Source organism: Sceloporus undulatus, chromosome 3 (genome assembly GCF_019175285.1).
Source record: "Sceloporus undulatus isolate JIND9_A2432 ecotype Alabama chromosome 3, SceUnd_v1.1, whole genome shotgun sequence".
Taxonomy (NCBI): Eukaryota; Metazoa; Chordata; class Lepidosauria; order Squamata; family Phrynosomatidae; genus Sceloporus; species Sceloporus undulatus.
Window position 1 is genome coordinate 64,170,747 of NC_056524.1, and position 15,595 is coordinate 64,186,341.

At 39.0% G+C, this 15,595-nt stretch overlaps 1 protein-coding gene across 3 annotated transcripts in view; it reads right to left on the reverse strand.

The window, feature by feature from the left end:
* The window catches only part of GRIK1 (glutamate ionotropic receptor kainate type subunit 1), a 103,598-nt gene that overhangs the window by 25,843 nt on the left and 62,160 nt on the right, over window positions 1-15,595 (reverse strand). For all 3 annotated transcript variants that reach the window (XM_042459608.1, XM_042459609.1, XM_042459607.1), the window contains 2 exons: window positions 9,246-9,364; window positions 2,565-2,782 (listed from right to left, as the gene is read on the reverse strand). In XM_042459608.1, the coding sequence (XP_042315542.1) occupies window positions 2,565-2,782; window positions 9,246-9,364 (337 nt within the window). The remainder of the gene's footprint in view (window positions 1-2,564; window positions 2,783-9,245; window positions 9,365-15,595) is intronic.

Sequence of the window (15,595 nt, forward strand, 5' to 3'; positions counted from 1 at the left end):
GGAACAAGGCGCTCCCCAGGAAGGAGCTCCATTTCGGAGCTCCTTCTGGCACCACTGAAAGGGCGCCACAAGCGTCCTGCAGTGGCGTGAGCACGTCACGCCCGCACCGCGCCATTTGGCTGACGTCATAATGGCGGTGCCTGTGTATACAGCGTGCTGCCTTTATGATGTGGCAGGTACGTGCTAGGGTTGCGGGGCGTCTGTAAAGGACACCCCAAGGCAACCCTAGCACATCACGGCAGCGCCCCATAGGGCCCGTCTATAAAGCACCTCAACACTCTTCTCTAGCACAGTATCTTAAATAAATTTATCATATTTTCCGGCATATGAGACGACTGGGCGTATAAGACAAACCCCAATTTTTCCAGTTAAAATATAGTGTTTGGGATATACTCACTGTATAAGACTACCCCTCTTCCAACACACACCAAATAAAAATTTAAAAAACCATCAGATTTGATTTAAATATGGTAATTTTAATTCAAATGCTTATGACATGCAGGTACTTAGCAGGAAAACTTGTTGTATACAAAGCCTGCTTGGATTGGTCATCTCCCCCTGCCTCCCCAGCCCTCCCTGTCTCCAAGATTATCAGAGCAGTAGCGCAAACACGGCTCTTTTTTCCATACCCCGGGCATCCCGGACACCCGCAGCTTGTTCCGCCCTTCACTTACACCTTCCTGGTGAGGTGCCCCCTCACCTTGTCATTGGGACTGTGTTAAGTCATTTCTTTCCATGAATCCTGGTGAATGGATTTTCTTCTACCGTACTTGTACAGCGTCACCCTTGTTGCTTTCATACGGTCGCTGCATATGGTGGGGATGCGGCCGCAGCCATTTTTGAGCTCCCTCCACCATATGTGGCAATCGCAGATTCTCCAGTCTGGCTCGGAAGTTTCAGCACTTGTCCTATAAGACGACACCCGGCATATAAGATGATCCCCGACTTTTGAGATGATTTTCCTGGGTTAAAAAGTAGTCTTATACGCCAGAAAATACAGTATTTTCTTTCTATCAGCTTTCTTCAATGTCCAGCTCTCACACCCGGTACATGGTAATGTGAAATATGATGACTTGGATGATGTTAACTTTGGTATTCAGCTTGATATCTTTACAGTTTAAGATCTTGTTTAGTTCTTTTATAGTTGCACTTCCTAATCCTAATCTTTCACTGATTTCTTGACTACAGTCTCCGTTCTGATAAATGATTCTGATCAATTTATGGGAAATCTTTAAGTATTTCAATTTCCTCTGCATCTATATTGAATTCTTGTATCTCCTCTATGGTGATTATTTGGTTTTGTTAATATTCAACAGCAAGACTACCTTGGCACTTTCCTCTCTGACTTTCTTTAGTAATTGTTTCAAGTCTTTGATGTTTTCTGCATATTTTAGATTGTTGAGATTCTTTCCTCAAATCTCCTTCCTCCATGTCTAAACCTGCTCTACATGTTATATTTTCCGCATACAAGTTGAACAGAGTGACATAATGCAGCCTTGTTTGATCCCCTTTCTGAATGAGAACTTTTGTGTGTCTCTGTATTTGTTCTGCTCTGATAGTAGCCTCTTCTCCTGAGTACAGATTACACATCAGAACAACCAAGTACACTATTTCTTTAAGATCACTTCATGATCTATAAACTCAAAGGCTTTGCTGTAGTCTATAAAACACATGATGATTTTCTTCTGGAATTCCCTGGTGCACACCATTATCCAGTGTATATGATCCCTAGTGCTTCTTCCTTTTCTGAACATCTCGAATTTCCTGAACACCTTTTCTTGCACCTCTAACTTCTCACTCTATATATGGTAGGAGTCTCTGCTGAAAATTTTTGAGCATGACTTTGCTTGCATGGGAGATTAGTCCTGTAGTTGCCATACTCTTTTATGTCTCCTTTTAAAGGAATGGACTGAAATAAGGTAGCCATGTGATAAAGAGGGCAGGATTATAGTGTGTAGGGTTAATAATTGCAGAAAAGAAGGAAATTCAACAGAGAATTTCAGCATGTCAATATCACATTCAATTGAGTTCCTTTTAATTCATTATCAGTAGTCCATAGTAGACAGCAGTTTAATATTTATTAAAGTTGATTGAAGTCAGTTATTAGTATCTAAGAATAATTCATTTTTAATTAATTTCCGAAGCTCTGAAACAAAATACCTAAGTGGTAATTTTGCAGCATGTATAATTATGCATATATATATAACAATAATGAAATATAAGCAATAAATAATGAGAGGGCAAAAATCAATTAGACCTGTTATATCTTTAGAATATACACAATTTTAAAGAATCATCAGCCACATGTGTCCCCTCCTATAGTTATCGTTTTGACACATTTTCCACAAGTATCCTTTTCCAGAGCTCAGGTTTTATTTGGTTTACAACCTATGATTGAGTCTTGCAGTCCCCTGGGACTTACAGCAGTTCCAAAATATATATATCAAATTACTCAGGCTCATTAGGGTTAATGGTTTCTTTTTTTTTTTTCCTATTACAATTTAATGCAATAAATGGGTGCTACTATTTTACTTAACAGTACAATTTTTTTGGTATAATCTTACCTTGAAGAAAGTCATTGTTGATCCATCTCTAACAGCCCCATATTCTATCTTAGTTTGCTTTGCCAAATCATCAGCTGAATCAATGGGAGATTCCATTCTCTCAACGGTCAAAAAAGCAGCCAAATTTGCAGTGTAGGACGATATGATGATTAAGGTGAAAAACCACCATATTCCTCCAACTATTCTGGTGGAAAGAGCTTTGGGCATCAGCTCTGATCCTGTAGAATACCATCAAAACATTTGTATTACAATCAGCTGTAGACATTTCGGGTTCCTGCTATTTAATGTGATTTTTCATGTGTATCAAGAACAGTGGAAGAAAAATGATTTGATGTGATAATCCCAAATATATAGCGCTAACTAAACATAGAGACATACACTTAAAATGATATATGGAGTGTTTGATGATAAACATATCGATGTCCTTAGGTTGGAACACTAAAATATTAATATCTATTTTAATTGCTTTCCCCAGAAACATGAATGGTTATAATGATGGGCACACTCAATTGGAAACAGATTTCATTGATATTATTATAATAAATATGGCCAGTATTGGAGTATCAACCTTTAAATCTCATGTCTTTTAATATTTGAGTATTAAGTCTTTGCTTTAGTCATTATATCCAGGGCTAGCTATTGGGGAGGGCGGGCAGATATGAGAATTGTTCCTCCAAATAAGAATTCTATTCTCCCCAAATGAAATTTCCTTTCAGTCCTTAAATTCTCTGGCATTGCAGAGGCTGAGAAATTGAAGATCCTTCACACCTAGGACTCCTCTATTTGCTGTGCTTACGTTCCCTTGGTCACTTTCCTTGCTCCTTTTCTTTGGATGCAGGAACTATATTTCTAAACCCTCAGTGGACATTTTAAGTTACTGCCATGCTTGAATTTTGGGGACTGAAGAAACATTTCATGGGTGGCTAGAATTCCTATGGGGGGGGGCGATGCCCTCACCCCTCATATCACTCCATGATTGCTCAAAGTCCTATGCTGTAGAAGGCAGGACCTGGATGGGAAAGATGGTGGAAAAAGAGAAAACCTGACTGTCTTTTAAGTATATAATCAAGATGTGAGGAAAGTTCAAAAGGCATCCCTATGTCATAGTGGCTGTGTGATGATTTAGTAATAATGATTGTGTTGATGATTGACTGTATTGATTATTGAGATGAATAGCCATATAACACATCACTTAAAAAGTGGTAGTTTGACATTTTAAGACAATAGCAGAAGCAGCAGTGAAGCAATGCAAGATGCGACAAGCTTAGGACAATAAATGGATATTCTGCATGGTATTTAATTGTTAAAAGCAAAACTCTCCCACATGAAATATTCAGCATTATCTAACCTTACTGCTGATAAATATATTGAAATCATTACCCCCTGCCCCTGCCCCATTTGGCACAGGGCTAGTTTCAGCCTAACATTAAAAGGTGACCCGAAACACATTTTGAAGATTTACTGGCAGGCTATATGTTTTTTTAATAAGTGAACTGATAGACAAACATACTAACAAATTAAATTTGGTTCAAGCTATGTATGTTGCTCTTCTCTGTCCATTCCCTCCATTTTCCCCTTCCTTGTTTGATTCCACCTCAGTTTCCTGTTCCATCTAGAGAAATTCAGTAAAGTAGCCTGGAACAAGGATGTTTGAGAACCGTACAACTAACAAATGTTTGTTCTTTTATTCTCTATATAGAAGATGCAGGGAGGCCTTAGTAACCCTGGGACTATTTGGGGGTGGTGGTGGTGAGAAAAGGAAGTTCCCAGGGTCCTGAAGTCCCTAGGGCCCAGGGATCTCTGGCTCTGCCACACAGCAGAATTAATGCAGCTTGACACCACTTCAACTATCATGTCTCCATCTGATGGAATCCAGGGATTTGTAGTTGGTTGTGGCACCAGAACTCTGATAACGCAGGCTAAATATTTCTCAAAACTACAAATCTCAGAATTCCATAGTATTGAGCCATGGCAGTTAAAGTTATGTCACAATGCATTAATTCTGTAGTGTAGATGCAGCCCCTGAGAAGTATTACTTCTCCAGTACTGCATTTCAAAGGAAGGTCCTATTGGCACAAATGATTAAACCTCTCTCTATTCTTAGATGCAAGATTGTTCAGGCTTCCCTGTGCTTGCCATTTTGAAAATGTGAATTCTAAGTGCATCTGTGCAACTAATGTTATACTTGCTTTGGCTTCCAACTGCGGGCATTAATCACTAACTCATATGCACCAGCTGTAGTCTGGTCTTGGGAAAGATTTTGTTATGTTTTGTTTTGAAAACTAGCTTCCAAAAACCCATAGACAGCATGGATAAGAGATTCTGAAAGTTGCAGTCTAAGCGTAATGCTTCCCAGCTCTAATACAATACGAGGTATAAATAGAAGAGAGGAGGAGGCATTGGTTAAGTATTTGTATGCTTGTCTTTCCCGTTCATCTAAGGACTTTAACCACACAAGAAAAGAAAGGCAAAACAGACTGGGAGAGTAGCAGCTTTCTCTGTGCTACTCCACATGCCATCATAGCACTTCTGTTCTCTTCTCAAGGAGAGGCTGTCAACAAAGCATGGCTTTTGTTCCACTGGAAAAAATCTTTTCAGCAAAAGGCACACTTTGAGAACTATCTCCCCTTGGGAAGAGAACGGAAGTGCTATGACAGCCTGTGGGGCGGCATGGAAAAAGCTTCTACTCTCTCAATTCATTTCACCTTTCTTTTCTCGTGTGATAAGGACACATTTGCAGCCATGTACAGCACTGCACACCCTCTGTATGCTTTGTCTTTTCTCTGAGTTTAGAGACTCTGAGTCAGTTATGAATTCAGTAGGAATGAAGCCCATGCTTCCTAAATTGGATACTATAAATATACTGAGCATATCAATCTCATTCATTCACAAAGCTTTGTTGGCACTGAAGTGCTGTACTGTCTAAGAGAACTCTGTGGTATCTATATGCAAGTTCTATAAACATAAGGTTCTTGTCAGATTTATTTGTTGAGCATTAGTAGCTTATGAACTTTCATTTCAGCCCATAATATGCAGGAAAAAAGGCAATATTTTTTTCCAAATGAGATTTTTCAGTTACAACTTCACTCCATATAAATAAGCTTTTTGCCAAAAAAATGTGTTTGGTGGATGATTTAATGCCTTAGGCATGTTGATATATGCATTGGTCTAGGGAGATCAGTGGGAATTTGCTATGATGATTTGGAACTAAGATGATGTCTTCTTTTCTACTCTGTTGGTGCTATACATATCAATGGAATCAGAGCATCTGTTTTATGGGCAATCTTGCCAAGCATAAATGGTTTCCTAAAAGATGCTTAAAGGTGGAGCCTATAAGTTCCATTCTATGGCACACAAATGGGCTTCTCCTCATTGCATTTACACCCCATATTTGCTCAGCAGGCTTTTCCCAACTATCCATAGTAGATGGGGCCATTGGAGAAGAATGAGGAGGAAAATCAGTGCCATCAACAGTGTCTCTTTCACCAATGTATAACACTATGTTTTTAATGAGTTAGTTCCAGACTTAGAGCTGACTCACTCAAGTTAATGAGATTTGTGTCCCATAGCGCTACAATAATAATAATAATAATAATAATAATAATAATAATAATAATAATCGATTCCAAGGATCTGTTCTAAGCATAACTATGCCCTGACTGTAACTCTTTGTTTACGTTAAAAAATAAGATTTGCCAGCATGGGACATCCATCTAGTCAATTCACGTATACAGCTAATGCTGATATCAAGCTAATGTGTTTAATGCTCCATTCATTTTTGGAATGGATGTGGGTGATCATCCCCGCCCAGGTTCACTAGCTATGTGCAATAAAAGTTTGATGGCTGAATGACAGAGCTATCTTAACCATGTTTACTCAGAAGAAAGACCAATTGATTTTAACATGGCTAACTACTTAATAGACATGTTGTGGATTTTATTCAAAGAATTCTACTAATTTTATAAGGATTTTGAAAACCCAAATCTACATTTCAGTTTTTCTTTGGACATTCTATTTAGCAAGAAGTTTTATTTACAAGATAAATCATGGTGTTTTTTCTTCCAAAGATTCTGTTTTTAGTTTTAACCTTCCACTAATCCAGACAGTAAAAAAGGGAAAGAATGCTGATTCAGTTCTTCATGAAAACATTATTTACTGAAAGCTCAGCAAAGGAATATAAATTATGTTGATGCTGACACAATGCCTCACTTTACAGAATATGTGGGGTAATAATAATGGCCCATAGCTGTTCGTCAACAGAACATTGAGAGGTTCTGATAATCTCCTATTTTTGTCATTAACTATCATTTCCCTTTGATTTTCTGTCACAAGGAAAGTCAGTTGCTCATATGAAAGCAAAAGTGTACTTTACTCAGATTAGATTTGCTTGGAAAACTGCTTATCCTCCAAGGAGTCAGTGGATGTACATCCACAAACATCTCAACCAAAGAAAATGCTGAAAGCAGGCTATTGGCTCATAGGGTCATGTTGGTTCACCAGTTTCATTGCCAACTCAGCAAAACTATTAAGTGTGTAACTTTGAGTGAAATGCAGTCCAGTTTTTCAAAAAAGAGGGATTTTAAATGGAAATGTAGCCTGTAACTTGAATACAAGGATTTCTCCAGGCCCTGCTGTATGCACAAAGGATTTGTATATATAGCTTTCCCTAATTATGGGTGAGCCTCACCTGCACACCTTGTTACCTCATTCATCCCTATGAAGCGGATGAGCCAAGATCCACTGGTTGGAACTCTAGATGTGTATTGCAGTTGTAGCATATGGAACGAACTAGGGCTGAACATTCTCTTTGAGTCTAATATTCTTAAAAGCCTGATCATTTACATGTATTTTTTCTTGGAGGAAATTCCCATTGCATTTAATGGAATTTATTCCCAAGAAATTCTGCATAAGCTAGCAACCTAACAGTGCAGTATACCCTTAATTTACAGTAGCTTCCAGTTCACAATGACATGCCTTACTTACTTCAAAGTGATTTCATTGTCATTAAATAGGCTTGTGAGTAAGGAAACATGACCTGTGTAGCTCTTTATGCACTTCCAGTTAATCTGCCAGGTATGCCATGTTTCGGGGACCTTTTAAAGAAGATGCTATTTCTGCATTGCAGATTTAGAGAAGAGGGATAAGAAAAAAATGCTATTATCAAGAACCAGAGTCAGAGACAATACTTGCTGAAGACTCTCTAGTGCCTTTTTATGGCAGACATGACAGCCAATCCTGATCCAGACTTTGCTCACGCTCTGTAGAAAAGAGAAAGTCTGATCATCACATTTTAAAATTTAATAAACCCATGACTTCCAATCAAGCACAACAAGCAGCTTCTGTTAACAAGAAAGAGCATAACAATAGATGCAGAGGTTAGCAACCATTCATCTCTTGTTCAAACTCTACATGTTAATGATGGTGCACTTACAGTCCACACGTACCACAAGTTTGTACATGGAAACATTCACTTCAACTTACAAAACATTTTTTTGGTTTTGTTTTTATTTTTAAAGCTTCTTCAAAGACAAGCAGAGTCTGGTTGGGGCTGACTGTCATGTACCCAAGGTAGTGGTAACAAGTAGGCACGACATCCCACAGTTTGCTGTGGATGATGGTAAACTCCAAAAAAGGCAGGCCATTCAGAACACAAAGTAGTTTGCCACTCACACACACAAAGCAGTCACAACTATAGACACACACCTGCCTGATACTGTAAAACCTTTCTCTCTGTTTTTACTGACAAACCAGGACAAAGAACTTACTCTGTTGGTTGATCTTGGATACAATCCATTCTATGAGTACGAATGTTCGGCACATACAACGTTCTGCTGTATGCCCACCTTCTTTCTTACAGCAACAAATGCCTGATGTAACATGGGAAACAGCCTACTCCCATTAAATCAATGGTCAATATCCCATTGCTGTTAGCAACATCAGGCTTATGAAGTTGTGCATTTCAATTTTTACCAAGCCATCAATTGTGAAGAGATCAATATTTCTGCGAGGGATGTTTTGTACTCATATTTCTTTATTAAAATGTTTTGCTACTTGGGAAGCTTTTGCAGTGTGTTGTCATTTTTTAGGGGGTTCACAATAATTAAACATATATTCTGAACACACACCTCATTCAGAGGCAAAAGCTTAGTAACAGAGGGCTCAGAATGAGTACACCGCATACACACACACGGCCAGTAGATATACTGGGCAGATTCTCCATATCAAGTGCATCTCATTTCCTTTTACTGTCAAGTGAGCATCTCTGTGAAGTTTCCAGAATCAACAGCAGTTAGGATGTTGTGGGTGTCACAGGCTGGACACACTGACAAGAGGCAAAAACCTTAGACCTGTGGAAAAGCCGTTAAGTAAGTTTTGGGATTTTTTTTTAAAAAAGAGAAAACAATATAAATTTGACAAATGCTTAAATAAGGATTCTAACAAAATGATTTTTTGGGCTTAGACCTTCTGTAGATTTATTTTGCATCACAAAGGGTGCCAGTTTCATTTCTCCCCCAAAAGTACTATTTGTCACATTCATAAATATACATATGCTTTTGCATGTCTCCTTTCTAGTTCAGGTTTTACAGTATATGCTAGAGCTACAAATGGTGGAGTTTACCAGCACAGAAGCCCTTGAGCAGACTGTGGGATGTGTGCAGAAATGAAGTGTAACCGGTGTACCTTGCTGCATGAGAGCTCCAACTCCAAACCAGAAACTATTAAGCAAAGTAAAATTGTTTTCCACCACATCTGAGTCAGGGTTGCACGGGTGGGGATTATACCACTCATAGGGTGTAAACCTGTGGTAGTTAACAGAAACAGTTTGTGAACATCAGGTAAAAAAATACAGACGGCACCAGCAAACCTGCTGAACAATGCACAAAATGCAAAGATTAATGAGGAAAATAAAAGAAAAACAAAATTAAGGCCATATTCATAAATGTACAGCCACGGCATGAAAACTCCAAAGCAGCCTTGCAATGCAGACAGAGCTCTATTTCCAGCCAAATACCTCCTTCCATTCATTGTTGTTATTGTACTTTGATTATGAACCCAGATATGCCTACTCCATCTTTCAAAGATAAGAACTGCTTTTACCTGATACCTTCTAACAGACACATTATGATTAAAAAAAAAAAAAAAAGGAAATAGAAGTATTCTTTGAATTGCAATAATTCTGAAAGCTCTTCTGTGTAATGCAGCCTGACCCAGTCCATTTGTGATCAAACAGATCTCTGGATCAGTACTGGGACCAACTGCCCATAAGTTATTTCCTGTTGATACATTGTGAAGGAGTGATAAGTATCACCAGATACTTGAAGTCATGGGGGTAGAAATGTACTAAAGGATCAACAAGTGGATACAGCTGATAGATTTCTGGTACAGAATCTTTTTATGTTCAGAGATTATTTTCTCATTTTCATATTGTGTGCATGCATGTATGTGTAAATTGTACCTGTCTATCCACCCTCCCACCCACATAAGCAAAAAGTATAACACCAGTATATGCTGTGAATATGTATTTCAGCCCCTAGAATTAGTTAGGAACTAGAACTAGGCCCCATCTTCTAAACTGTTCATTGCCCCAACTATCTTAATCTAGAGTAATCATGCATTTAAGAGAAATATTAATTATAAAGAACTTTGTGACTGTTTCTAAGAAGTGTATGATACTGGGGGATAAGGTAAGAGACGAACCAGGGTGCTCATCAACCATACTTTGTCGCCTTCTTTCTAGAGCTGTGAGGGTTAAATGTTTGTTATAAGTCTTGAAAATTGAATAATCAGATGTACCACATGCTACTGTCACATTTAGCCCCCAGTCAACGAAACTCAGAGACAAAACCAGCATCACCAGTTCCTGTAAAATAAATGCTGAGCCTGGGACTTCAGAAGGAGAAATGTCTCACTGTGAGAGGCCCCATTAGGCTGTGTGCCAGCTTCTGCCAACCCACTGCTTTTGGAATCTGACTTCCACCTTGGATGACACTGTCTTCCTCTACCCCTTCTGATCTTCATCTTTTGAAACTTAACCTGTCCCTTCCTTAGACTTTTCTCTTTAATGTAGCTCTTCTGGCATGAGAACTAGCATCTCCATGTACAGAACAATCTGATTTCTTGGAGTTCCAAGGGACTTTGATCATGCTATCCATTGGTGAAGCCATATACACACAGGAACTGTGTATGCATAGAGACTATACTTCATTCAGGCATCCTAAAATTAACAGCTACCCCCCCTTCCATTTATGTTGTATACATCTGCCAGAGCATGACTACACACAGAAATGGATTTCTGCTTGTAGATTCCTCTTACTTTATTGGCACATGGTTGTGGAAATAAGATTAATAAATATTTGTTGCAACAATGAGAGAATACTGGGAAATGAATCATTGGCCTGTTACAGACAGGCCAAAATAAAGCTGCTTCAAGTCACTTTGGAGGTATGGTATTTCCATGATGCATGCGTCCTAAGAGTCCGGAAGCCACACCAAAGCCACACGACGCAGCTTTATTTTGGCCTGTCTGTAACAGGCCATAGAATCATAGAATAATAGAGTTGGAAGAGACCGCAAGGGCCATCCAGTCCAACCCCCTGCCATGCAGGAATGCTTTGGAAGAAATTAGAACTTTTCTTTTACTAATTGAAAATAAAAATTAATAATGAACACTATGGCCTGTTACAGACTGCCAAAATAAAGCTGCTTCAGGTGTCTTTGGAGATATGCTATTTAAATGATGCATGGGTCCTAATAGTCCGGAGGTCGCACCAAAGCCACACTCCATTCCTAAGCACTGGAGTGCAGCTTTGGTGCAGCTTCCGGATTCTTAGGATGCATGCATCATTTAAACAGCATACCTCCAAAGAGACCCGAAGCAGCTTTATTTTGGCAGTCTGTAACAGGCCTATGTTGTATTGCATTCTATAAATAATAATAATAATAATAATAATAATAATAATAATAATAATAATAATACTTTCTATCCTGACTCTTCAACAAGCTTGAGATGGCTTATATCAGTAAAAAGTATTTAACACAATAAAATAAATCCCACTGACTATACAATGACTATAGTATAATACATTTAAAATCATTAAAACAATCTCAAGAACAGGACATCACGGGGTAGTCATTAGGATAGTCCATATCAGTGGGAGTGACTGAATCAGTCATTCAGGGAAGGTCTGTCAGAAAAGATCCGTCTTGACAGCCTTTTTAAAGCCATCAAGGTTGGTAATACGTCAGCTCTCCTCCGACAGGCCATTCCATGATTTGGGAGCAGCAGATAAAAAGCCCTCTGGGTAACTGCAGCCAGCCTGGTCTTTCTTGGCTGTAGTAAATTTTTCCCAGAGGACTTAAGTGCGTAGGGCAGATTACAGGGAAGAAGGCAATCCCACAAGTAGGCTGGACCCAAGCCATGAAGGGCTTTAAATGTCATCACGAACACCTTGTACAGTGCCTGGAAACTAATGTTTCATATAATACTATCAAATACTTTCCAAAATTACTTTAAGGCTTTTTGTAGCTACGGAGCCATTCCTGCTGCTAATTCTCCCAACTGTAGGACATACTTTTATTGTGATGTTTATGAATATGGCTTTAATTGACAACACCATGCCAGTACATTTTAATTGCCAGTTTAACAATATAATTAAGCTTTGAATTTATGCACTCTTGCAACTAGAGTGCTGTGCTAGGCTTGAAGCAATGAATGTAGATAATAATGAAGGCAGTAAACTGAGACAGTTTGTCATTTTGGATACTGTTAGTTAAATAACATTATCATTACTGGTAAAATAGGTATTTTTTTAAAAAAAAATGCAGGATAAGGATTCAAGATAAAAAACCTTGCATGCATTATAAAAATGCATTTTAAAACATATAAACATTAAGGTCTTGAGCTGTATATGGAAGACTAAAAGAAGACTTGTATTGAAAGAGGCAGGATAAATCCAACTCTCATTTCCAAATAAAAGTGATAAATTGAATCAATGGGATTTGTTAAATCAATGCTTACACAAGTCCCATTGTTTCTCTGGGTCTGCTTTGGTTGGGACTAGCCCAGTGAATCTAATTATTTTAACACAAGGATAGTCCTCACACCCAGAAGACAATTTTGTATGATCAGTATGCTTTCCTTTTCAACTTATTGTCCCACTTACTGCTGCTGTGCTTCCCTGCTATAGTTCCCAGCCACCATCACTTTCAGACAAATATATTTGAGGCGCTTTACAGACCGCCCAAAAAGGGTGGTCTGCCGGCGCCTCCATTTCCGCCGCCAGGAAGCCTCAGCCTCCAAATGGGAAGGATTCCCAGGGGTAGAAAAAAAAGCCGCAAAAAGCGGCTTCTTTTTGTGGCACGGTAATGACGCCACAAGGTGCCAATGGTGCACTTGCGGCGTCATTTCTGCACCGCAATGTGTGGACGCTAAGCGTCTGCGATGTCAAAATGGCGGCGCCCAAGTGTATAGGGCGCCACCATTTTGTACGTACTAGGTGCGTGCTAGGGTTAGGGTGTCCGGAAGGGATGCCCTTTCATAACCCTAGTACGTACCTAGTACGTACTTTTTGCCTGTGCGGAACGGGCCAGAATCTGCAGGCCTAGTATACTGAAAGAACAGAATAAAAATTGGCAGCAGTCAGCAATACCAGTGCTGAGAAGGTATCCTTGGAATAGAAGATAATTGTGGAAAATATGTTTGGTGCCACTGTGCCTGAAAGCAGATGTAGAAGAAAGTTTCTTCCAAATGATATGCAAAACACAAATCTAAAAAAAAATGAACCCTGGCTTCCTTACGGACAAGGCAGGCTGCTGAACCAGGGCCAGACCTAAGAGTAAACAGCATCTTTGTAAGGACATCAAATTGCTGCCACTCCACCTCAACGTATAGGTTGTTTTTGTTTTTTTAAAAAATTACAGTGCTTATGAATTTACAGCATTTGGAAAAAAACAAAAGTGTATTTTCAGTGCTTCTCATGCATGGTAATTCCAAAGTAAAGCCATGCTCATTTAATTTTTATCTAGATAGAGAACTTGTGACCCCCCAGAAGTTGTAAGATGACAACTCCTATCATCACTTGTCACATTGGCTTGGGCTGATGAGAGTGCATTAATCACCTTTGATTTATATGCTGAAATTCTCTGTTCCACACAACTATTAAAGGTGGAGGAGCCATCTCCAATTTTCAGTCTAGCAAGGAGGCAGGGAGGAGGCAATTGAGACAATGTAGCTTCATGGGGAAGGGCTCTCCATTTGTGAGTGCACACACAATCCCTTCCCCTGCTGCGCATGCCTGCCTCTCCTTCATCAGGGAAGCCTTTCTTGGGGTCTGACAGTTGCAGGGGAAAGGTTTGGGATGGGGCACAAAGGGGATGGGATCTTGTGACCCATGTAATGTGGGGGCTGGACAAGGAACAGCATGGGTGGAGTGTTACACTCCATTTTCTTGATAGAATCTCCAACTTTATTTCCATCACAGCAGTGAGAAAAGTGCATATGCTCTCTTTTGTTTGGAAAGTTCTTTCAAGCCCCATTTTGGTTCAGAGAAACTTAAAAGTGAGGAAATAAAAAGAGGCAATTCTGTGTTTGGACTGGTAGATACCAAATCACTGATTCCCCCCTCCCCATCCTCAGAGGATTGTGTTTCATTTGTTTTTAAAGAGAGGTTACATAAGCACAAGCATATTGCTTGCTGAAGCAAACAAACAAAAACAAAGAAACAAATAGTAACTGCAAGGGTTAAAATGATTTCAATCTTAACAAATCCTTCTGTTGAATAGATTTTAAGAAAACCAATCTAAACATTCTATTTTAAATTATAAGTTTAAACTGTAAATAGCTTGCCCTCATGATGGCTGTCCATATAACCTTTGGTTGTGATCTGAAATAAATACAGATATAGTGCTGAACTGAAAGAACTCTCTCCAGCTTTGTACACATTGTACATTCTACTGCACACTTTACTGCATTTCCTGTATACCGCATGATGGATCTACAGGAGGCAGAAAATTTACATTAGATAAACCTCATTGGTTGGGTCTTGGTATAAGGTCAAGCTCTTCTGGATATTGGATCAATGGTATTTATTGAATGCATTTGAAGAGGAAACTAGTCCACAAACATGTATGCCATCACAAATGTGTTAGATTTTAAATTGCCATATGATTCTTTGTTATGTGTACATGTGCGCATGTTCCCATTTATCTGGAAAGGAGTAGGTAAGAAGGGAGTATGGTAGCTATCTAATTATAGTAGCCCATAGAAAGCTATCCATCAGCCATAGGGGATCATTTTGACATTTATGTTAAACATAGAACAAAATTATTATAGACTAACAACTAATTTGTAAAAAAATATTTGTTGTTTTGTTTTCTTTATCACTTCCACTGTGCCTAGTTTTTCTTTTAAAATGCCATCAGTCTCTGGGAGGCATTGGAAGTTTGTTAACTGCATGGAATTCATTATTAAAGAGTTAAGACAAACATTAAGAAGTACAAATATTGTGTAAACAGTCTTTAAATATGACACTTAATCCAATTCACCTTCCTCTGTTCACCTCGGTGTAAGCCCGAGGCTCTTAACATATTGTGCTATAGAAGAAATAAATCAAACTGGATTAAACTCTAATTCTGCTGAAGTGAGAGGCAGCCACCATGCACAACACTGTGCGTACATCAATTCTTTTGGAAGTTTTAAGAAAATGTCAACAGGAATGTGTGCACAGGAGGTAGCACAATACTATATTCACTTTCTTTTGAGTTCAAGCTTCGATCACAGCCAAGCTTGGAAAAGTTACCTTTTGAGCTACATTCCCAATAGTTGCTAGGCAGTATGCCCATCATGTTGCTTGGGGATTCTGGGAGCTGTGGTCCAAACAGTAAAATGTCCAAGTGCTGCTTAATGCTCCACTCCAACAACAGATGACCATGGTTACCAGTGTTTTTCAAATTTATCATAGGTCACATTACTGAACTACACTCTTACAGTGCTGCTATTCCACTTCAGCTGCCCTGGCTGCCTCCTGTTGCAT